This window comes from Mustela putorius, unplaced genomic scaffold (genome assembly GCF_011764305.1).
Source record: "Mustela putorius furo isolate JIRA1106 unplaced genomic scaffold, ASM1176430v1.1 tig00000193_pilon_pilon_pilon, whole genome shotgun sequence".
NCBI classification, from domain to species: domain Eukaryota; kingdom Metazoa; phylum Chordata; class Mammalia; order Carnivora; family Mustelidae; genus Mustela; species Mustela putorius.
In genome coordinates, this window is record NW_025421309.1 from 785941 (window position 1) to 807979 (window position 22039).

Below are 22039 nucleotides of genomic sequence, written 5' to 3' on the forward strand. Positions count from 1 at the left end.
CAATTGACAGTGAAGTAGGGGAGGGGAGGAGAAGAGGGTCCCCTCCCCTTTCACCCCTGCTATAAGCTACCTCTCTGGGGAAGGGTGAGCAGCAGGCACCAGTTCGGGGGTAGGGGGTATAGGGGCAAAGGCAGCCTGCAGGAATGACTGAGTAAATGGCAGAAAGGCATCCAGCTGGCTGAGGACCTGGGGGTGGCAGGGTGACCTGTCCCCGACCAGATGCTCCCAAGGCACAGAGCCTTCCGCCTTCATTGCCGGCCATCTGTAGCGCCCATGTCCCTCCCCCGGCAAGCAGGTGCCTTTATTTACGATCACCTTGGAAGGGTCGAGCAGACATATGTTGCTAAGGGTCATTTATTCTTGTTTATAAAATTTATGGCTTCACCTCGACTACACACTGTCAAAACGGGAAGGATTGGCCCCAAAGTCTCTTGCCGCATGACTGCCTCAGACGTGCGTACATCTGTTAACTCCGTAGGAGCTGTAAAGGAAGATAAGGTTGATGATAGCTCAAAAGCTTGCTGTCCCGTCACAAGGTGTGGGCAGTCCGCCTCGAGAAAAGGCGTCAGGGGGCGTGGGTGGAAAGGAAGGGGGTCAGGGTCTGCGGGTGGCCGCGCCACATGGCACTAGGACCCTGCCCCCTCCTGGCTATGGACTTTCTTGGGCCAGCTTCAGGTTGCGGAGCGGGAGAGGAAGAACCCTCAGGGGTCCGGCCATAGGACCCGGCAGCTGGAGAGAGTTCTGGGCCTGTGGCTCTCTACCTGCAGGCTTCCACGAGGAGAAAGAAATGAGGACTCTCTACTACTGGGGGGATCAGAGCTAGGTATGACCTTTCAGGAGGGCAATTTGCTGGGGGGATATGGAAGTCCTGGAAAAGTTTGTCCTTATGACCCCGTGATCCTGTGTCTGAGAATTTCACCAAAGGAAGCAGATACATTGGAGAAGCCAAGTGGGATTTTTTTTTTCAGAGCTGCTCATTACAGTGAAAAACTGGAAGCCTGGTCCAACAAAACGGAGCTAATTGTCAAATAAAGAAAATACTGAACAGTAAGGGGATCAAAGAAACACAGAACTACTGAAATAGATAGTGTCTATATATTACTATGGAAAAGCATTCACCATCTCTTACGTGAAAAAAACAAAAACAACCACATCCAAATTATACAATGGTATAGTATAGAATGACCTAATTTCTGAAAAAGAAATAGGTGTGTGGATAAACACCACAGGAAAAAAAGTAATGCAAGGATCTGTTTGGTGTGTTAATAATACCTCTAAATCATGGGATTACCAGTGGTGTTAACTTTCACTTTTGTTTGTCTGGATTTCCCCACTTTTTTTTTTTTTTAAACAATGTATTTGGGTTGGATTTGACAGAGGCTTACTTGTGTAATAAACATGAGGGCAAAAGAGAGAACAAACTGACAGTTGCTTGCCACGCCTCTCATAAATCCTCTCCCTCTCTTGGGATGTTTGGAGTCAGGGGAGGTGGCCCTCTGGAAGCCAAAGCCATGGGGCCCCTCCAGTGTAGAAGCCTGGAGAACACACCCCTGGCCGATCTGTTGGAGTCAGCTGGCTGCCCGGGGTGCAGCTCCTGTGCGGTCTGAACGTTGATGCTTGGCTTCTGTTCCAGGGCAACAGAGAAGGGCAGAAAGCTGATCACAGCCCCACTGAGGATTGGCTGTGGAGGGGGATCACGCCCACTTTTCACAGGATGCTGGGAATGTCGGCATCCTTCTTTCTCCTCTGTTGGTTGCTGCCATCTTTAACTTGCGTGGGGTTTGAGAGTAGACAAAGGACGTTCCCACTGATTACCTTATATGGATTTTCACCCTGCCTTCACCTGGACAAACTGGCACACCAGTGGGTACCACGATGAGTCCAATGTGTCAGTCAGCAAGTGGCAAAACCAGCACTCAACCCGGGCCTTCTGCATCAAAACCCAGCTTCCTTTCTTTGATTATATTTCTGCTGAGACCATGCAAGGGCTGATCCCAGGGGTGCGAAAGAAGTGCCGAAGCCAGGTGACTGGTAGGGGCTGCCTGGAAGGCTGTGTTAAGAAGGAGCTCGAGGCTGGGTCCCGACTCAGCAGGTGTTGGTAATCCATTCATAAGGTCTCGCCTGGTTTCGATGGAGGTAGTGGGAGTAAGGATGTGTATTTGACATTTCTGGATTCCCAGGCCAAGGCCCTCACAGGGGACTGCAGAGGCACATACGGTCTCCAGGCTGCCTGTCCCTCCAAGCCGGCCCTAAAAGTGGCTCTCTCGACCCCACGGTTCCCCAAGAGAGTGAACTGGCAGAACAGATGTCTCAGAGCTTTGAGGTGACACATCAGGGTCATAGATCTCTGAGAACCCCGAGCGTATAAATCTGGCTAATTGATGAGTCAGCCCTCATGAGCTTGCCACCATAATTCAGAATCTGTAATTACATTTCACATTAAAGTTAAGATTAAAACCAGTGAGAGATAGTGTGACACCTCCCATCCCCCAGCCTCTGCCACAATCATCTCCACCGCTCCCCACAATCTGTCAGCAGGCAGGTATCCTAAAAGCCACATCCCTTTGGCTCTTTCTTCTCTCGGTTCCCCTTTGGGCTGCTTCCCGCTGTGCCAGGCACCAGGTCCGGCTCCCCTCCCTGTGGTGTTGCATTCAGTGGAGGCAAAGAGTTTGTTTAGGGGGAGACTTCTGGGTTTATGGTTCACAATGCCCCTCCCCAACCCACTGAAGGCTGTGAAGTGTGCACCCATAGTTGAATGTCAGATGGTCTTTTCCCAGCAAGAACGCACACACACCCTGGGGAAACGTGGGTTGTTTCAGGAGGAGGATTCCTTCGGCGTGTGCTGGGTGTTTTGGGGGGTGGTTCAAGGAAGCAGGGGCAGTTCTGTAGTTAGGCACCTTAATCTAGAAGGAGGAAGGAAGGAATGATGTTAAAGCTGCAATGGTGGGGTGCCTGGCTGGCTCAGTTGGTAGAGCACGCGACTTTTTTTTTTTATTTTTTTAAAGATTTTATTCTTTTGTCAGAGAAAGAGAGAGAGAGAAGAGAGAGAGCACAAGCCGGGGGAGCAGGCTCCCCGCTGAGCAAGGAGCCTGATGCAGGGCTCCATCCCAGAACCCTGGGATCATGACCGGAGCCAAAGGCAGATGCTTAACTGACTGAACCACCCAGGTGCCCCAGAGCACCTGCCTCTTGATCTTGAGGTTGTGAGTTCACAACCCACATTGGGTGTAGAGATTACTGAAAAAAAAAAAAAAATCTAAAAAAGAAGAAAATTCTAAACTCAATAATCTAACTTAAAAGAATAAGGCTGTGATGGAATATGCTGGAGGGTCAGCAAAAAAAGCCCCCAACCTCAAGGACCTGGCTTAGCGACCCACCTTGCATGCGTGTGTCCCCACATCCCACACATGGGACGTGATCGAGTATTTGGTTGGAAAACTGAACTGAGAACTCATTACATGCCAGGTGTGGGGCATGCCTGACCTCGTGTGACCTCACAGCAACCATATGTGGGAAGAATTATCACCCCCATTTTGCAGGCTTGCAAAGTTTAGGGGACTTGCCCCAGGTCACTGGAAGGAAGTGGCTGGGACCAGATATGAAGTCTAATCTACTTCCAGAACCCGAATCCTTGCCACCACCCTGGGCACCCGAGCAGGCTTTCAAAGTCTTAAAAATGGCAGGAACCATCTTGTGGATATTTGCTAAGTTTGGGGATCTCCACATCCAGTCCCTCTTCTCTTCATAGCCATGCCTCAATTCCCTTTTGGGGATTTACTTTTCCCAATGGGATATGGGGGTGGGTGTGTGTCTCTCTTTTTTTCAACACATCAGAAATGATCTTATGGGTTTCCTGTTAGTGTCTGTCTCTCCCAAAGTCGACCGCAGGGCTTAGTTAGGGCTTGGCACACAGCAGGTGCCTGACGACATTTACTGAATGAATAAATGACAGAACGACATCAGTGCCTTGCTCAGTCTTTCCTCTTTACCTGCCCTTTCCCTGAAGACTGGAGTGATAAGAATGAGGATGGGTTCCTGCCAGTCCCCTCAAGGGGAGAGGGGACAGGGATGAGCACCAGTGGCAGAAGGGACAGAACAGCTCCTAGGGCTTTGCTCAATCTTGATCCCACTTTCTAGAAGGCTCTCCCACTCCTCTTCTGCCTGCTCAAACTTTGGTCAGGGCTTTGGAGTGAGCAGCAAGCCAGGGTTTGCATGTTGGCTCTGCCAGTGACAGTCTCTAGGGCCTTGGACAAGGGTCTTGCCATCAACAAATCTCAGTTTGCCGAGCTGGGAAGTAGGCATCTGGACAGTGTGGCACTAGGGGAAGTGATCACAGTATGTGCTCTGGCATCTCTTTGGCCAACCTGAGAGTGAACACAGTGGGGCAGGGAGGTATCTGCATTCCTCCTGGCTGTGCTTCCAGCACCTGGCACAGCCTGTGTGCCTATTTTTGGATGAACCGAGGCAAGCCCGAACTCCCTAGCAATCTGGCTCCCTGGGCTGGCTGGGACACGGCCATCTGCTGGGTCCATCGGGCATCATCTGTGATGGTGACAAGACCACCTGGGCTGCCCGGCAGACCCTCAGTGCCCCACACAGGGTGATGCTCCCTTCCCCGCACAGAGTCCCTGGGAGGACACAAGCAGGTTGGGGAGAGGGTCATGGAGCCTGATGTCTGGTGCAGGTGCCCAGAGCAGACAACGTATCGAGAAGACAAAGCGTCACTGTCATACGCTGCCCTGTTTCTCTTCGCCTTCAACTTAAGGCTCCCCTAGCGTGCCTTGGGGAACCAACCCCTCTCTTACAGCCCCCTTGGTCTCGGTTCGCACCCAATGACTTCCAGCCCTTCCCAGCTCTCCCACACTAGTGCTCCCCACCACAGGGAATGCCTGTGACTGTTCCCCGCAGCAGCGAAGCTAGTGGAGGTTGAAGGGGGCCCTCTGTCGTCACAGGGACCCAGAACTGAATCTGACCTCTGGTGCTGTCTAGCTGTGTGGTCTCATGCAAGTGCAACCAGCTCTCTGAACCTCCGCATCCTCATCCGCAGAACAGACCGCTTCTACTCCGGTGCCCAGGGTCCCAGGTGGAGATCGTGAAGAACTTGTGCAGAAGGCCAAGTGCAGTGCTTTGCTTGTGGCGAAGGTCTGGAGAACAAGCACTAGTTGTGGTAGGACGCCCCCGTTCCGCCCTCAGTGACAGATGGGATGGGACCCCCGCGGCTCACCACCTCACCTTGGGTCTGGCTGCTTCCTCCGTCCCAAATGGCTCCCTTCCTGTCTCCAAAGGGCAAACCCTCTTTCCAGATAAAAATGAACACATCCTTTACGACCCTCTTCTCCCTAAATACAGAGGACCTCTCTTTTGTCCTGGAAGCAATGCTTGTCCCATTACCATGGAGACACATTTTAGGATGTGACTTATGCCTGTTTTCCAGATGACAGGTAGGCTGGGAGAGGTGGTCAGAGCCCCACAGCCAGTGAGATGCTGGGCTTGGTGCCCAGGTCTGTGTGACCCCACTCTCAGCTGTCAGTGAGGCCATCAGGAGGGTTATTAGTATTAGAGGTGATTTTACTGATGAGAAAAGAAGGTTCAGGGAGTTGGAAACTTGTCCAGAGTTACTCAGCTGACCTGAACTAGATTTTGATGCCAAGTTCAGGGTCTTACCCCACCTGCCTGAACACCGGGCCCTGGCGGACTCCTAGGTGTGGTCTGCAGTACCGCGCAAAGTAGTCAGGAATGTAGGACCCTGGGCGCCCCAGACCCGCTGAATCAGCATCTCCCTGGTGACTCGTGGACATGTGGATGTTGGGATGCTCAGGTTTTGATTTCCTCTGGAGGCTTCTTTGGGGTCAGAGCAGTGGGTCATACCTTCCCTGGGCTTTCTCCTGCCGTCACTGAGTGTTCTGTCTGGCTCTCTTGGTGGAGGGTCTGAAAAATGACACAGATCCCATCCTGGTCTCCCCAAGTCTCTGAGTCTCCTTACGGCTCAGAGACCACGCAACTGTCACAGGCAGGGAAAACTGCATAGGGAATGTGGCTGCTGGTCCCAGGCTGGGGGAGAGGCTGGGTTGAAGTGCGTGGTGAAAGCTCAGGACATGGTGGGGGCTCTTGCAAAAAACCCGGGGCTGAGGGTAAAGCCCAGAAGAAGCCCCTTGGGGTGTCTTTCTTGCAAGGAGCCTGAAAAACAAAGGTAATTCCAGAGAGGACATCAGTTAGGTCTCCAGAATAAAATAATGGTGATAATTACACCAGCCACAAATCATCAACCGTCCACAAAGGGCCTGGCACAGGCTGGGCTCTTCAGGCCACACTGCGTGGTGGCTGCTTCTACCCCTATTGAATGGAAGAGGGAAGTATAGCTCAGAGATGCCAGGGAATTGTCTCCAGCCTCCTGGCCAGTGAGCACCAGAGCTGGGAAGCAAACTCTGTTCTAGAGGCTCCAAACCTGCTGTCCAGTGCGCTCAGAGCCCCGATGGCTCAGGCTCCAGTCAGTCACGATACAAGCACGAGCTTATAAAACATGTTAGTTCCCATGATTATAATCAGCAAGTGACTTTAACTTGACTCTGAAGACTGGAGGGACCCACGGCTCCCATCTGGGCCTCCGTGAGTGTGAGGTGGCTGGAGGCCATGCCAGCCTGGAAATGCCCGAGCCGATTCCCTGCAGGCAGTGGGGAGGAGGGAGTGTGCCTTCCCACCATTCTGCAGAAGTTCCCTGGGAGACCGCGTTCAAGACCTCTCCATAGGTTTTCTCACTGCTGTGCTGTGACTGTGGTGGCAGCGGAAGCTACTAGAAGTTGGTCCAGGGCCTGACGGACAGGCCATAGGCAGCTCTGTTTTCTTCTGGTGCAGGGTGAGCAAATGTAGGAGGAAGACTGACGTCTGATGCTGACTTGGTGCAAGGAACCAAGTGGGGTGCAGGCCACATGTTGCTTCGTGGAATCCCTACAGCCTCTGAAGCTGGCTCCAAGATTCCTGGGAGGCATAGGCTGAGCCCGGCACTGAGCCAGGAAGGGAGGTTTCACAGGTGTCTCTGCGGTCCTGAGCCCTCGCTGCACTGAACAAACCACAGTTCGGTTCTTCAGCAGCTCTGACCGATCTACAAAGTTACCAAGAAGTAGGTCTGAGGTCTAGGGTCCTGCATCTCCAGGTGAACCAACCTTAGAGATAACCAGTCTGTCCATAACCCCGCCGCACACCTCTAGCAGCATGACCTCTGCTAAGTCAGCAGAACAAGGACATGCAGACAGCTTTGCTGTCTGAAACATGGTGGAGACCAGTGTTTCTCAAACTGGGTTCCACCTCAATATTCTCAGGCACTTGCAGGTTCTGTCAGTGCACTAAAACTGTCTTCATTTAAACCAGTTTTTAAGAAGCCCACTTGTTTTTCCTAGTTAAAAGAATTTTCTCTTTGCTGTGGTAACTTGGAAAGGCTGAGATGTCACAGAACGAGGCTCTGGATTTGCAGGTGGTAGTGTGTCACTGAACACTATCGTTTTTCTGGGGAGGCGGTACAGATGCTCTGCGTGAGAAAACCCAGCACACACGAATTCCCCTTGAGTGCCCACACATTGTCTTATAAAGGTCCATCTCTCCTGAGTCCCTGGATTTCAACAGGCCAGCCTCCTGCTCCGACCCTCCGAGGGCTCCAGGCCAGAGGCAGGGGCAGGTGAGGGGAGAAGCCACCTAGGGTGAAGCTGGAAACACGGGCAGTCAGAGATGGGTTTTCTGCTGAGCGTAAAGGTGGGCTGAACAGGATGACACAGGGCTGCGTGTCCCGCACTACGATCCTCAGGGCGCAAAGCCACACAGACTCCGATGCAGCTGGAAAATATGCCTTCATGTGCTTGTTATGTGGATGGTTTTCAATGAACACACATCTAGGGCTTGTATCCATTTCAGTATAAAACATGGAATCCGGGGCGGTGGCCGCCTCTGCAGAGTGGGTGGGAGGGACACGAGCCCAGCGGTGCTGGAGGTGACCTGGGCTCTATCTGGAATGTGCTCCCTCTCAAAACAGAACTGGAAGTGAAGAGAACATTGTCAGCTGCTAAATGCTTTGACGGCGAGACTTGGGGGTCTGCTGTGTTTGCCTCTGAATCACCCTTCCACAGAGGGAGCCGCGTGCCCTTTAAGCTCCAGGCGCCCCCTCGTGAGCTACCTGGGACCAAGGTCCTAAAGCGCTCTTTCTTCAGATAAAAAGCAGAACACAGCCATCGTGTGTGACAGTAGAAATTTAATAAAGCCTTTGATCACCTTTTAATCCCTATCTATGAAACCAAACCCGCCCCCCAACTTTTTAGAGCCATCAAGAGCCATCAAAGTGTCAACAAACACCGGCCATAAGAGCACAGATTCAGTGTTTTAGATAGTGCAAGATTTCCAGCTACTGAAGAGAACCATTTAAATGAAATTACGAACCACCCCTCCTCGTCAAAAGAACAAAAGAAGTTGGTGTCGGTGCTTAGAAACCACGCTCTCCGCAGCGGCATGCTGGCCAATCTGTGGGTTGGAGTCAAGATGGAAGCATCCGTGCAGGCCAACGGTATAAATGTGCATGCCCGCTCCGCGCGCGCACACACGTTCAGAGATCTTCAGAGGAGTCAAGTGTTTAAAGTGGCAAATCCACAGAATCAGAGGTTACTTACAAATCTTTAACAATAATAAATTCCTGTCTTTAAATTCTTTCCATCAAAGTAAAACATAAACTCTGTTTTGCAGAAGCCCAGGGGCTCTCACGGAGCCAGGCTTGGGCCCTGGCGGGACACGGCACCTATCTGCAACCTCTGAGGGAGGCCATGGAGATCAGTCCTGCCTACTTTGTTGTCAACATGAAGGTTTTTGCCAGAAGGTGTTCTGCTGCTTGGTAGAAAGCTGAAGGCCCCAGCCGGCTCCACAGAACAAAGGAGGGACCAGGCACTCCTGGCTTCAGTCTTGGTGGTGGGGATGCCTAAGGAGCTTGATGAGGGGGGCAAGGGTGATGGCTGTCAATAGAGACCACAGACATGGCCTCTGTCTCAATTCCCTGGATCGAGAATGAAGTTCTCATGATAAGGGCAGAGGAGCACAATGGGTTGGAAGAGAAAAATGAAGTAAAAAAAATAAACCCCAAAAACCCAGCCCAGTGTTTCCTCAGCCCTTTGAGCTTCCGTTAATGCAAAGTGTCCTGGTTCCCCGTGCTGAAGAAAAATGAGGGGCAAGACCCAAGTTTCTTGGGATTTTACCATCAGTGGAGGGAAGACACTCCCCCAACAGGTTGGGTAACTCAGAGAGTGTTCCTTATAAGACAAGAGCAGGGCAAAGAAGCAGGGGGATGGCAGCTGTCCCCTTAGGAATCAGTAGGCTTTGGGGGAACAGCCAGCACCCTCTGGAAACAGAGCTGCTCTTAAGGGCCAAGAGGTACTTTCTCCCAAAGCCAGGCCGCCAGTGTGAACACATTGATGGGATCAAGCCAGTGGGGGGCCTCCCAGCAACCCCACCTGCTAAGGACTCAGAGCATCTGAGGCAAGACTGGGTGTGTGTGCGTGGGCGGGGAGGGGGCACCGCCGCCATGTGGGGCCTTCAGCTTTCTACCAAGCAGCAGAACACCTTCTGGCAAAAACCTTCATGTTGACAACAAAGTAGGCAGGACTGATCTCCATGGCCTCCCTCAGAGGTTGCAGATAGGTGCCGTGTCCCGCCAGGGCCCAAGCCTGGCTCCGTGAGAGCCCCTGGGCTTCTGCAAAACAGAGTTTATGTTTTACTTTGATGGTTTCAAGGTGGGGGCAGCGCCCTGAACTTCCTGGGCTCTGCCGCCTTCCTGGCCGGCAACTCTGCTTCCCTGGGGAGCAGGCAAGCCTGGTTGTCTGCAGAGGGGCCGCTCTGGACAGGAAGGAGGCAGAGACTTTGTCAAGTGCATAGAGGCTTGGCGAGGCCTTACCTGAGTAAAGAGTTTTCAGAAAAGGAAGGAGAGCATCTCAGCCCTAGTGGGCTCTGTGCACTCAGGACCGTATCGTGAAAGCCACTCTGGACCCTTGGAGTTCCAGGCACTCACTCGTTCATGCACAGCTCATTCAACAAGTTCAGGAAAGAAAAGACTCACCAAAAAACCAAACTATCAAAAGGAGAAGTCCCTCTGTGACCACAAGCCTTGGCTTCAGGCCCCAGAAAGCAGGAGAAAAGGACCAGCGCTGGAGGAACCTGGAGGTTTATTCTCAACACCCTTCCCATCAGTGTCACCTGGAGAGTGCTACGGAGTCGTCAGGTGCATCCCAAGTAGTTGAGGCCACAGGGGAGTCTCATGGCTATAGAGAGTGCGAGGTCACCTGGTGGGTGGGTCACCCACTCCCAGAGCGACCCTGCCCCCTGGAGCTGAAGGTCCTTGGGATCCCAGGAGCCGGCCAGGGCAGGTGGCGGGGGCGAGAGCTAGGAGAGCTCAAAGCCCGTGTTCATGCTGATGGCATAGCGCAGCTTTTCCCGGAGGGCGCTCTTCTTGCTGTAGTTGGGCAGCTTGAGCAGGTTGAAGCAGGTGGAGGAGGTGGGCAGGCGGCCACCCGGCTCCCGCTTGCGGATGGTGAAGAAGCCCCGGAGGACACTGCCAAGGGTGTCCCCTGTGTCCTGCAAGCACACACCACAGCCTCGGTTGGGAGGCACTTGGCGAGGGAGCCCGGGGGTCTGCCAGAGTGGGCGACCCAGGAGAGGACCTGGCTAGTCCCGGGTGTCGAGCAGAACGGCCGGACTGGTGAGAATGCACTGCCACCCGAGATAGCCTCCCAATGGAGGGCACCGGGCCCCAAGTGCTGAGCGCACAGAAGCAGCCCTGTCCTGCATGGGCGACCCCTGTGTTAGGTAAGCGCTCAAAAAGGGGGCCTTCAGATTAACTGCTAGTTAACGGTTAACCAATTTCCAAAGAGCCAGACTACTGTAGACACATTTAAGGTCCAAAAACAGCCTCCCACTTCCCGCTGCCAGCACATGGCCCAGGGCAGACTGCAATGTGTGGCAGCCTTCCTTAAGAGGACTGAGCCTTGGGACGCCTGGGTGGCTCAGTTGGTTGGACGACTGCCTTCGGCTCAGGTCATGATCCTGAAGTCCCGGGATAGAGTCCCGCATAAGGCTCCCTGTTCCACGGGGAGCCTGCTTCTCTCTCTGACCTTCTCCTTGCTCATGTTCTCTCTCAAATAAATAAATAAAATCTTTAAAAAAAAAAAAAAAAAAAAAGAGGACTGAGTCTTGTCTAGCATCACACGAGGGACCTGGAGACCAGCCTACAGCATCCCAAGAGGCCGCTATGTGCAGAGGCCGCTGGGTTTTTGCCAGCAGGGGAGAGGGGTTGAGATAGTGTACCACGGCTGCTCTTCAAGCACCCCTCCATGGGGCAGGACAACCCGAGACATTTGTTCTCTCTTGCAGACGAGGAAACGATGCAGCCTGCCAGATAGCAAGGGCCAGCACACAAGCCCTTGCCTGCCCCATTCCTAAGCCTGGAGCCCTGCCAAGCCACCTGCTACTAAACCACCCCCAGGTACCCTTTCCTGAGGGAGGAAAGAGAAAGGGACCCTGAGAGAGCTGAGGCCCCAGAGCAGCCCGAGTCCCAGGGCATCCTCTGGGGGCCCGACTGGTCTCCTGGCTGGAGCATTGTGGAACCTTCTCACCCCGCTCCCAGGAGCTGCGCGGCCCGCCCCACGAACCCAGACCGGGTGTGAAGCTCCCCGCAGCGCCCACAGCAAACCCCCCCAAAGAGCGGGCGCCTTGCGCCACCCCCCCCAACCCCGGCAGCAGTACCTGATCGTCTGACACTTCCACACAGCGGATGGAGAAGGGAGGCTTGAGGTAGGCGAATCCTAGGAGCGGGGGCCTGGAGCAGCTGGTCACAAACTGCAACACAAGGCAGGTTGAGGGGACAGAGTAGGGCTCTTGCAACTTCAGCAACACGCCCCTGGCAGGCGAGCTGTGCTTTTTTGCTTTCTCTAGTCACAGTATGACTGGAGAGTGCAAGGTGACAGACCGTGCATTCGGCCCAAGAACTGGTACATGTCTCATATCTCCCTTAAGGGTGTTGTTTTTGAAGGTTAAAACATACGAAAGCCACACCAGTAGATGTGACCAGTCATTTGTGCGCGCCAACCCAAGGGATGGCGGAGAATGTGTAGCTGAACAGCTCAGAAACAACACAAACTCCCCTCACGGGACCGATCTCAGTGGGCCTGGCACATGGGCCCTGGTGTAGAGAGACGCCACGCACAGGAGCACCGGGCAGAGGGAGATGGTGGTGCCCCTAAGGATGGCGCAGGAGAGAAGGCCCGCTCCCCTCACACCTGGCTTTCTGTTCGGCTTCCCAGCAAGCCGGGGGATGGTGTGCAGGTGCGTTCACCTGAGCACCCCGGCCTGCTGGGTCACAGAGCAGTCTCTGCGAGCTTTGTCCCTGACAGACAAACCTGCTCTCAGCACGCAGACAATGATCAGGCGTCTGCACCAGCAAGGCTGAGGGGGTGCACTGACACCCCAGACACCGAGAATGGGGCCTTTGGGCAGCCAGCCATGCACTCCTGCAACACTCCTGGGATTCCCTGCATCTTCCAGATGGCAGCACCTGGGTCATCTCCCTACACATGCAGCTCGTGTCTGCACAGGGGAACCAGACTGACTTAGAAATCCGAGCAACAGACCTGCAGAGGAAGTCTTAGAAAGCACTCGCTTTTTAGAACTGAACATCAGCTAGAAACGCTCTCCCTTCTCTAGGGGATGTATGAGCCTACTACTGGGCCTACTACGTAACACCAAGCTGTGCTTCAAAATTTCACGGCAAGCTGCGTGTTTGGCTCTTAACTATTACCACTGAAACAGTGTTTTAAATGGTTGTGAGATTCCTGAGGGCAACCAGAGAGTTTGTAAAAAAAACTATTTTTTACACCAAGTATCGATGCTACTACCCAGCAGGGTTTACTTTCCACCAACCAAAGCACAGCAGCAGCTCCTACAAAGCAGGGCTGAGCTCTGCACTGAGTGCTCTGGGACCTGGCCTCACTGCGTCACTTCTCGGGAGCTGTATGATTCGCTGTTTCAGGGATGAGGAGACAGACCCCGAAGAGCCCATGCCTATCCCAGTTCAGGCCGCTCAGACCTGCCACATGCTCCAAGCTGGGGCTCGTCAATGGAGGGAATGCCGCTTTCATCCCCCTGGGACGGAAGGTGCAGGAGCAGAGGGCATAGGAAGCTGCCATCTGCTGGCGTGACATCTGAAGAAAGCAGAGTCGGGGCCACTCCCGTACAGTGGTTGTGTCTTCCACCTGGCGCTGGGCCTGGTTGCAGGAACAGCAGGTCTGGGGACCGGCTCTCCAGAGACACGAACATGCCCGCTGTGTGGGACAGACTGCATACAGTCAGGAGCCACGGGCTCTCTCCTCTTTCTAGGAGAGACGGAGGAGCGGTTCTATAAGCCAGCAGGGGGTGTTGTGCCTATAAGAGGTGCTGCTGAAAATCAGACTTGATTCTCTTAAGAATTTTTGGAATTATGTCTACCTGCCTACCCCAAGTCCTTTAAAACCCATGGGGACGAGCTGGGCATTTCTGCATCTGCGAGTGGGGGGCTCCTTGATGGGAATGAACTCTCCTCAGAATGAAAAACCAAGGAACAAGAAAACCTGCTGCCCTTTCAACTGGTGACACTGTGTTGATTCAACAACCAAGGTCACCGGAGACCATTCTTGAAACCCAAATGTCCAGTGGAAAATAGCTCAAGGCACTTAAATGTACCCCCAGAATATGACAAAGTGTTCACGGTAAAATATCAAATAGGAGAGCAGGTGGCAAAGTGAGGATTCCATCTTTATAAACATGCACACGTGTGTAACAAATACAGACAAGTGTGCATGTTGTCCACTGTCCCATAAAAGGCTTCGCCAACGTAACAGGAAACAACAGAGTGGCGTCGGGCAGGGGAGGGGGTGGATGTTCTGAACATTTACAACTTCAAAGACACCAGTATAAGGGAACTGGTTAATGTCAGCCACTGTTTGCAGAAACACACATTGCTCTCAGCCTACTCAATCACATGTGTTTTACAGGCACACTGTATGTGTGGCACTGCATGTTTTACACCACTGAGAAAAAGGGTACACAGAGGCAGTCCCGGGACACTAGGAACAGAGACTCAAAAGTGTGCCTGTCTCAGGATGCCTGGCTGGCTCAGTCGGTGGAGCATGTGACTTGATCTTGGCATTAGAAGTTTGATTCCCCACAGTGAGTATAGAAATTATTTAAAAACAAAGCTTAAAAAAAAATTGCTTGTCTGTAATTTTAAGGTAATAAACACTATTTGCTTCTATATAGGAAGGAAGAAACGAGATGTGAACAAGGCCAGCACCAGCGAAGGGGAAGACGGAGTGCTGAGGCCAATGAGCTCCTGTCCATGCAGGCCTATTTCTGCAGAGAGGTGTGCAGCAGCTCTGGGGCCCGTGTGACTCAGCCTCACCTCTGGCCTGTCTGGTTACTGTTTGACCCACCACGGAGGTGGCCTATGGGAGAGGATACGCTCATGATAGGAGGTCCTCCTGGTAAGGTTTATTTTTTCCCCAGTGTAAATTCTTACATCAAGTGGCCTCTAGGTTTACGAGAGTATCTATGAATGCACATCTAGGTAACATATAAAATACCTTCAGAAACATGGCTCTCTCGTCGGGTGTGAAGTCAGAGGCCAGAATATCCCAGAGCCAGATGATGACCCTGTGACTTCCATGAAAGCCACCGTAGTACACCGTGTGCTTCCTGAAAATAAGGAAGACAATGTGCTCAGCCACACATTCCAATGGGCGCTTACAGACCCAGGCAGGGACGGACTTTAGCCAAGTGGCACAGCCAGCTCTGGCAGGCCTGGGTCACTCCTGACTTCTCTTAAAGGAAGATGATCATGCCTTCGTGACCCATGACCCTGGAAGCTGAACAAGTGGGGAGCTCCAGAGCTGTACACTCCTGTGACTCGCAAACAAGAGGTCCTGCCCTGCCATTTCCCAGAATTCTGGAGAGCCCAGCAGTCCCTGACACGCTTAGTCTCTGCTTGCACTTCTGAGTCTCTAGGCAGACAAGTGGGGGAGCTTCTTTTCCAGAGCGATTCGCCCAGGGATCAGGGAGAAGTACACTTGAAGGTGGGCTCCTGAAATAGAAGGAGCTCAGCAAGGGGACAGCTTGCTTCCCAGGAGGCCAAATATTTCACTCACCAACCCTCACTCACCAACCCCCACTCCCCAGCCCCGACCAACCAACCAACCAACCAACCAACCAACCAACCACTCGTTGCTTACTTTAAATCTTCCAGATCAATTTCAGCATTGTCACCAGAGATGAGACGCTGTAGCTCAGGGGTTGAGAACATCCGGGTCCACTCAGGCTTGATAATGGAGCGGAATCCGCTAATGAGGGCAGCTGTCTGGTTTTTTATTTGAGTGTGCATCCGAAAATGTGCCATCAGATGGATGTAGCTAATCCTGTTGCCAATAGGAACAAAACAGTGGGAATTAACAGGCCAGTGGGCTGTTACCAGTGGGCTGAAAGAGGAGTCCAGTCATTTTGGGACCACTTCACAGAAACACCAACGGTACCAGGGTGTTTCACCAGAATGATGCTGATGACGAAGACAATAGTGATACTAGCTAGCTAGCCCTCCTGATGCGTTCAGGGCATCACCTCATTCACTCCTCCACCAAAACTCGGGGGTCAGACATCAGGAAACACCCCACTGTACCAAGAACCCAAGTGAGACATTCTCCAGTAAGGAGAGGGCCCTTCTCAGTACAAATGGTGCTTTTTGGACTTTTATTTACTATCATCTGATTAAGAGAGAATTCCATCCTTCAGTAAACTTTAAACAGAGAAAAAAGTGGTTTCACGAGGAAACTTCCATCAAAGCCATACTAATCTGGGCCAAGACTCTTAAGTCATGAAAAGCAAGCCTGAGAAAAGTTGTGACCAAAAGCAGCTGGCTTACACTTAAGTTCGACAGGAAGTCAGGGCACTAACAATGGTTCCGAGCAGATGGTCTTCTGGGCCTGCTTTTCTGAGCACAGTGACCTCATCTACGACTGTGTAAAATACAACACAAACCTTTGGAACAGGTTAAATCCAGTTATGCTAGCATGACTGATTTCTTAGCAAAGAACATGGGCCCAGCCCAGGTACGATTCTCCAAATTCCAAATTAGCACCCCAAATTAGCACAGTCCAAATAAAAATTTTACCCCAAAGGGCTCAGACCTGAGTTTCTGACCTTGAAAATGCATCTATTTAAAAAAAATTATCCAGCAGCAGACTTGCACACTGAAACGCTAAATACGATTTTTTCCATGATCGATATCCCTTTCATACATGCTTCGAGGCAGGGTGCTGCTGTTGTTCCATTTTACCAAAAGAGAGAGGGGGACTCTGGAGGGCTTTCCCATTTAATGTCCACCAGGAAGTGCAAGACCAAATATCACTCCTTAGGAGGGCGGAATCGGCCTTGACAAGTCTTTTAAGACCTTCTGTGGAACTGAATCCCCCCCTTATGCCAAGCTTTTTTGCTGAGAACATATAAGAGTTTGTGAAGTGGCTTTCCACACAGGTCAGGCAGGGTAGGAGTTTCACTCCAGCACAGGCTGTTGTCGGCCTGCTGCTTCTGGCCGTGACCCATGCTGTGAAACACGACCGATCTGGGGGTGATAGGGGTCTACGAGACATGTCACATAGCTGACACTGGTGACATTCACTGTTTTCATTAGAGAATCAGACACCTGAACCAGACATCCTCAAGGGTATTTTATACCCATGAGCTCAGAGAAGCCCTCTGAAGGGATGGTTATAGGCACACGGCAGGGAGCAATGGGATGAGGCTCTGTTCTCTGATGCCCCCCGGGCAGCGCCTCCCAACCTGGGCTCCCGGCTCTTTTCTCAGTTGTCCAACTAATGCCCCATGGCTAGGAGTCAAAACTGGTGTCCTTCCAACACGAGGAGAATCAGGCCTGCTCTTCTGATCACACTGACCGTCTAAATAAAAGCTCCGCAAGCAGGAGGACTGATCCCCCAACCTGATCCCAGAGGGACGCTCGGGCTGCAACGTGCATCTGATCCGAGTGACTCACCAGGTGGGACTGAGCTCTCACCTGTCACTGGGAGAATGATGCTCAGCTGAGCCTGGTGGCAGAAGACTGACAGATTGACAAAAGGGTCAGTATCGACTCCTCATGCCAGGTTCTTCTGTTTTAATGAGGTGAGAACAGTGCGGGTGGAGACAGTGCACTGAGGAGTTTTGCTTCTAGGTACCAAAGAGGCTGACATTTATGATAGATTTCTAAAAGCCTGTTATCTGTGACAATAGCTGCCGGGCCTCCGAGTCCCATCACGTCTAAGGACCTGTCTGTGGCATTTGAATTCATCACTGTGTCTTCTCAAGAACAGCATTTCATACAACTGCCACATGCTATCATTCCAAAATGATCTGCCCCTCCAAGGTGTCTTTCTGCCTCTGGGCCCTGTGGGTTCAGGACTATGTGCCTGAGCGGCTCAGAATCCATTTGTCTGCATCTTGAGCCGTCATTAAATTCCTAGGAACACCATGGCCTGGGTGCCTCTGACCTTAGATGTGCTACTGCAAAAAATAAATTGTCAATTCTTATTTTGCAAATCGAATTTAATACAATTTTGGCCTATGAACTGTAACCAGTAAATTCCATTATGATATTTATGGCCTCTTTCTACTTCAATCTATCTTAATAAATTCTCAAAGTAAGACCGGAGAGCCAGAATGAAGTCTTTTCAAGTGCTGACCTTAAAAATCTAATTGCTATACTCACTTATTTTCATTCGTAACAGGAATGGTCTTCCCTCCAGGAATCAGTTCATGGCAAACAAGCTGGGGGAGAAGATGGGGAGCAATTACTCGGCAGGATTCTACTGGGGAAATAAGGCTTCCTGAAGATGAAAGGGCCCACCACTGATGTCCGTAATAACAGAATGAAGATGGGACATGTTTTGGAATAATCATTTTCACAAGAAGCCAGGGCTTAACTATCAACAAGCAGACCCTGTCCAATCAATATGGAAGGCTTCTTCTCTTCTGATCCTCATTAAGACATTGATACTGAGGCTTTGAAATGTTGTGGAGAGGACCGTGTTTGCATTAGGAGCACAGTTAAATAAATGTTGGTAAACTGTAACCTGGAATGTGCAGCTATTAAAAAATACGAAGAAAACGTGCATTTGTTGAGAAGGTGGGGAAAAAAATAATACATAATAACACGCATGGTATGATACCATTTCTGGGAAAAAAAAAAGTTACACAGGTGCCCGGGGAGAGAATTCTGAAAACCCACAGATGACACATTAACAGCACTGCTCTCCGGGCGCCGGTGCTCTAACTGCTTTTTTCAGATACTGTGCTCATCTCATAGTGGAATCTGTGGTTAGCAGTTTGAATTATTTCTATCATCAGAAGAGAAAATTCTCAGGGGGAAGGCTCAAAATCTGATTAAAGATTTGAAAACTGTGGACTCAAGTATTTTCCTCAACTTCAGGCATTTCTGGGGGTCACCTAAAAAAATCAAAAAGGCATAATTTCAAAGCTAATTTTAGCAGAAATTCTACGAATAGGATATCCTGGGTCTCTGATGATGCAGAAAGGAACGATCGTGGCCTCTAAGCCCACCGCTGCGAACACCTTGTGGCAATCGGAGGACTCTGAAGCTGGGACTTCTGACCTAGCTTGGTGTTTCCCAGACAGGGCTCTAGGGAGCGCCTGGTACATGTGCTATTACTTGGAGAGCCTCGGAGAACCACTCTGGGAGAAGGTGGAGGCTGCTCCCTCACAGGCCGGTCAGAGTGCTCCTACACCAGCGTGCTGGGGCTCTCTGCAGGGTGTAGCCTGTGGGAGTTCATGGTGTCACGCTGGTCCAAGAGAAGTGGGGCTCAGGGAGACTGAGGGACCTCTTGGAGGCGACGCAGGCTTGGCTCCAAGAAGCCAGCTTGCACTACTCAGCTCTAGGTCTGGTTTTCCTCGCAGCCCTCAGAACATGGGTGCACAGAGGCTCATGCAGGTGTCCACTGGGACATCTCTGGAGGGCGCTGAGGGTACCTCAGGGAAAAGCCAAAAGGAAAACTCTGGGTCCTAAGAGACGCCTCTGCTGCCACAGTGTCGACAGTCTTTTCTCCCTGCTCTGCTCTGTGGGATGAGCCAGAGCAAGGACTGGATTCTGTTCAAGCCACTTCTCCGGTGGCTTCTTCCCTTCTGCAAATCACAAGCCTCCGTGTGTGATAGCTAATCCTCACCACGGCAAGGAAAAGCAATGTTATAAATGGGGAATTAGAGCTCCCATCAGGAATGACCCTAAATGCGATCTAAGCAATGCGGGGTCTCTGTGGGGAGCTCTCCGAGGGCCCAGCAGGCAAAGGCCAGGTCAACTGGGAATGGAAGGGGGAAGAGCCCCCTTGCTGGCGAGGCAGGAATTGGGGGATGGGCAAGGGGGCCAAGCACCAGAGGACAGGCAGCCCTGGTTTGTCGACCTCCCAGGGCGAAAACCAAGAATGGGGCGGGTCCCAGGAAGCCAGTGGAGGGCGGCAAAGAATTGCTCAGCCATAGAGGTCGACTTACCTGACCCATGACGTCCTCATCGTACGACAGAGTCAGGCCCAGGTCAGCAATGTCCCCATCATAGCGCTAATACAACAGAGAAGGGGCAAGTGTTGGGACCCAGCAGGCCATATCCTTGAAGGCTGTACCACATCCTGTCCTACCCAGTACTGCGTGGGCAGGACCACTTTGGCCACCAGGCCTGAAGCAAAGGCAAAGGCTGCTCGTCACTGTGAGCAAGGAGGTAGGAGTTCCCAGAAGGGGACATGGGAGCCTCCAGAAGCTACAGAGTGACCCCTGCACCAGAGCAGGAAATCACCTCCCACCACATGGGAACCCTGAGGCCTTCACTTGACAGCTACACCCACCATGTCACACTGACCTTAATGGAGGTGAGGTTTTTATAGAACTCCGAGTCCAGCGAAGGCAGCTCATCCACAGAGCTATAGAAGACGCTGTGGTGGTGCCCGAGCAGCTGGCTCAGGAAGAAGGACGCGAAGGGCACGTCCACCACAATTCCCTACGAGAGGGGAGATAGGAGCTTGCTGTCTGCCACGGAGGATCCCATCTCAGTGACCCTGTTGGGGTGGCTGGGGCTGCAGAGGGGCTCTGAGGATGCCAAGGACATCGCTGGGTGCTTCCTAAACTTTTGAGTTGGAGACCAGTACCTCCCAACTACAGGACACTGCCAAGCACCTACGGGGGCCAGCAGAGCATAGCAGGTAAGGGCACAGGCTTTGGAGCTGCACCGCTCAGGGATCCAGCCCCAGCTGCACTGCTGCCTGGCTGCAGGCCATCAATCTGTAAATGGGGACTGGCACAGCCTCCCAATTTTAAGATTTAAATGAGCAGGGTGGAGAGAAATGCAAAGCATCGGCTCTCCCTTGGATCTAGGACAGGGTATGTCTCCAGGATAAAGACCTATCCAAGCTGGACCTAAGCAGCACAAGGCCTCTTGTACCAGCCCCACAGGGATTCCCTGGGGAGGGAACACAGCTCTCCACACACAGCATAGCGTGCAAGGGAGGGGACGGGAGGGATCAGGGCCAGATCTGGAGGGGCCTCCTGAGGCTCCTGGAGTCTGAATTCTATCTGGAGGGCAGCGGGGAGCCCCAGGAGAGCTGTAGGCAGGGGCGTGCCAGGTTGTACTTGGCGTGGGGCATGGACCACAGGAGGAAGACGGGGGCAGGGATGCAGCAAGGAACCTTGCGGAGCGCGGGGAGGAGAGGCGGGCCGTTCCCGGCGAAGGGAAGCATGTAAGTCGGAGAGATTTAGAAGGGGCGGGGGCTCAGGCTCGATGATGACCTGTTTCAGAGGACAGCAAGGGTTATGTGAGTTAATGCATGCTACTCCTCACATGTCCTAATTTCTCTGCACTGTTACTGCTGGAGAGGGAGGAGAGAGATGCTGGGTCCAGAGGAATAGGGGAGGACATTCACAGAAGTCACTGGTCTGACTCTTGTGGGCATATCACAGCTACATGTTTAAAAGAGAAATGTGGCATATGGCCAGGGACATCCTCATGGGATTTCTTTTCTTTTCTTTTCCTTTTTTTTTAAAGATTTTATTTATTTATTTGACAGACAGAGATCACAAGTAGGCAGAGAGGCAGGCAGAGAGAGAGGGGGAAGCAGGCTCCCCGCTGAGCAGAGAGCCCGATATGGGGCTCGATCCCAGGACCCTGGGATCATGACCTGAGCTGAAGGCAGAGGCTTTAACCACTGAACCACCCAGGCGCCCCGGGATTTCTTTTCTAAATGGGAATGAACTGAGAGATGGTCTCCATTTTGCAGATGTGGAAAGAGAAGCACAGAAAAGGAGCCCAGGCTCCTGCAACCGATCTAGGGCGGGAGGCAGCCTGAGGGAGCCTGGGCAGGGATGCAGATGGGGCATCTGCCAGCACCCTGTCCAGAGACTGAGGCCACGGACACGGAGAATGCAGATGCTTGCCCCCACATGGCCTCTCTTCCTGCTTCCCTCCATTTGCTCCAGCCACCGGCTCTGCCTTTCCCAGGATTTGTGCCGGGTGAGGGGCAGTACTGCTCAGGCAGTTTGGGAGTCCACTGTGAAGGCCACAAGCTCCTGCTGCAGCTTTCCTTCCAGCCTGGGGAGCAAGACCCTTAAGGTAGGGACCAAGCGTCCCTGGAGGGAGTTCTGCTGGCTTGGCTCGCAGTGGACAGGGATCAGGAGCTGGGTGGACCGCTCCTCTCCTGCTGCCTACATGAGTCCATGCCACCCTGACCCCACAAAACTGACGAGCCAGGCAGCACAGGAGGGGTCTTAACTCATTTACTATCTGCGGCAACCCAATAATATAGCTTTTATTGTCCCTACTTGCTCTGACAAGAACCAGGGCCTACAGAAATAAACAGGCCACACTCGCACAGTTCCTGGCTAGCCAGTGAAGACCGGTCTCGACCTGCTGTCCTGCTCTGGTTCGTAGGCAACACCAAGATGCCTGTGGCTT

At 52.4% G+C, this 22039-nt stretch overlaps 1 protein-coding gene across 6 annotated transcripts in view; it reads right to left on the minus strand.

The window, feature by feature from the left end:
* Positions 1 to 8218: 8218 nt before the first annotated feature.
* The window catches only part of UBE3B (ubiquitin protein ligase E3B), a 53341-nt gene continuing 39520 nt past the window's right edge, over positions 8219 to 22039 (minus strand). For all 6 annotated transcript variants that reach the window (XM_045076722.1, XM_045076720.1, XM_045076723.1 and 3 more), the window contains 7 exons: positions 19955 to 20092; positions 19594 to 19659; positions 17801 to 17859; positions 15279 to 15461; positions 14634 to 14745; positions 11764 to 11856; positions 8219 to 10596 (listed from right to left, as the gene is read on the minus strand). In XM_045076722.1, coding sequence (XP_044932657.1) covers positions 10405 to 10596; positions 11764 to 11856; positions 14634 to 14745; positions 15279 to 15461; positions 17801 to 17859; positions 19594 to 19659; positions 19955 to 20092 — 843 coding nt within the window. In that variant the 3' untranslated portion in view covers positions 8219 to 10404. The remainder of the gene's footprint in view (positions 10597 to 11763; positions 11857 to 14633; positions 14746 to 15278; positions 15462 to 17800; positions 17860 to 19593; positions 19660 to 19954; positions 20093 to 22039) is intronic.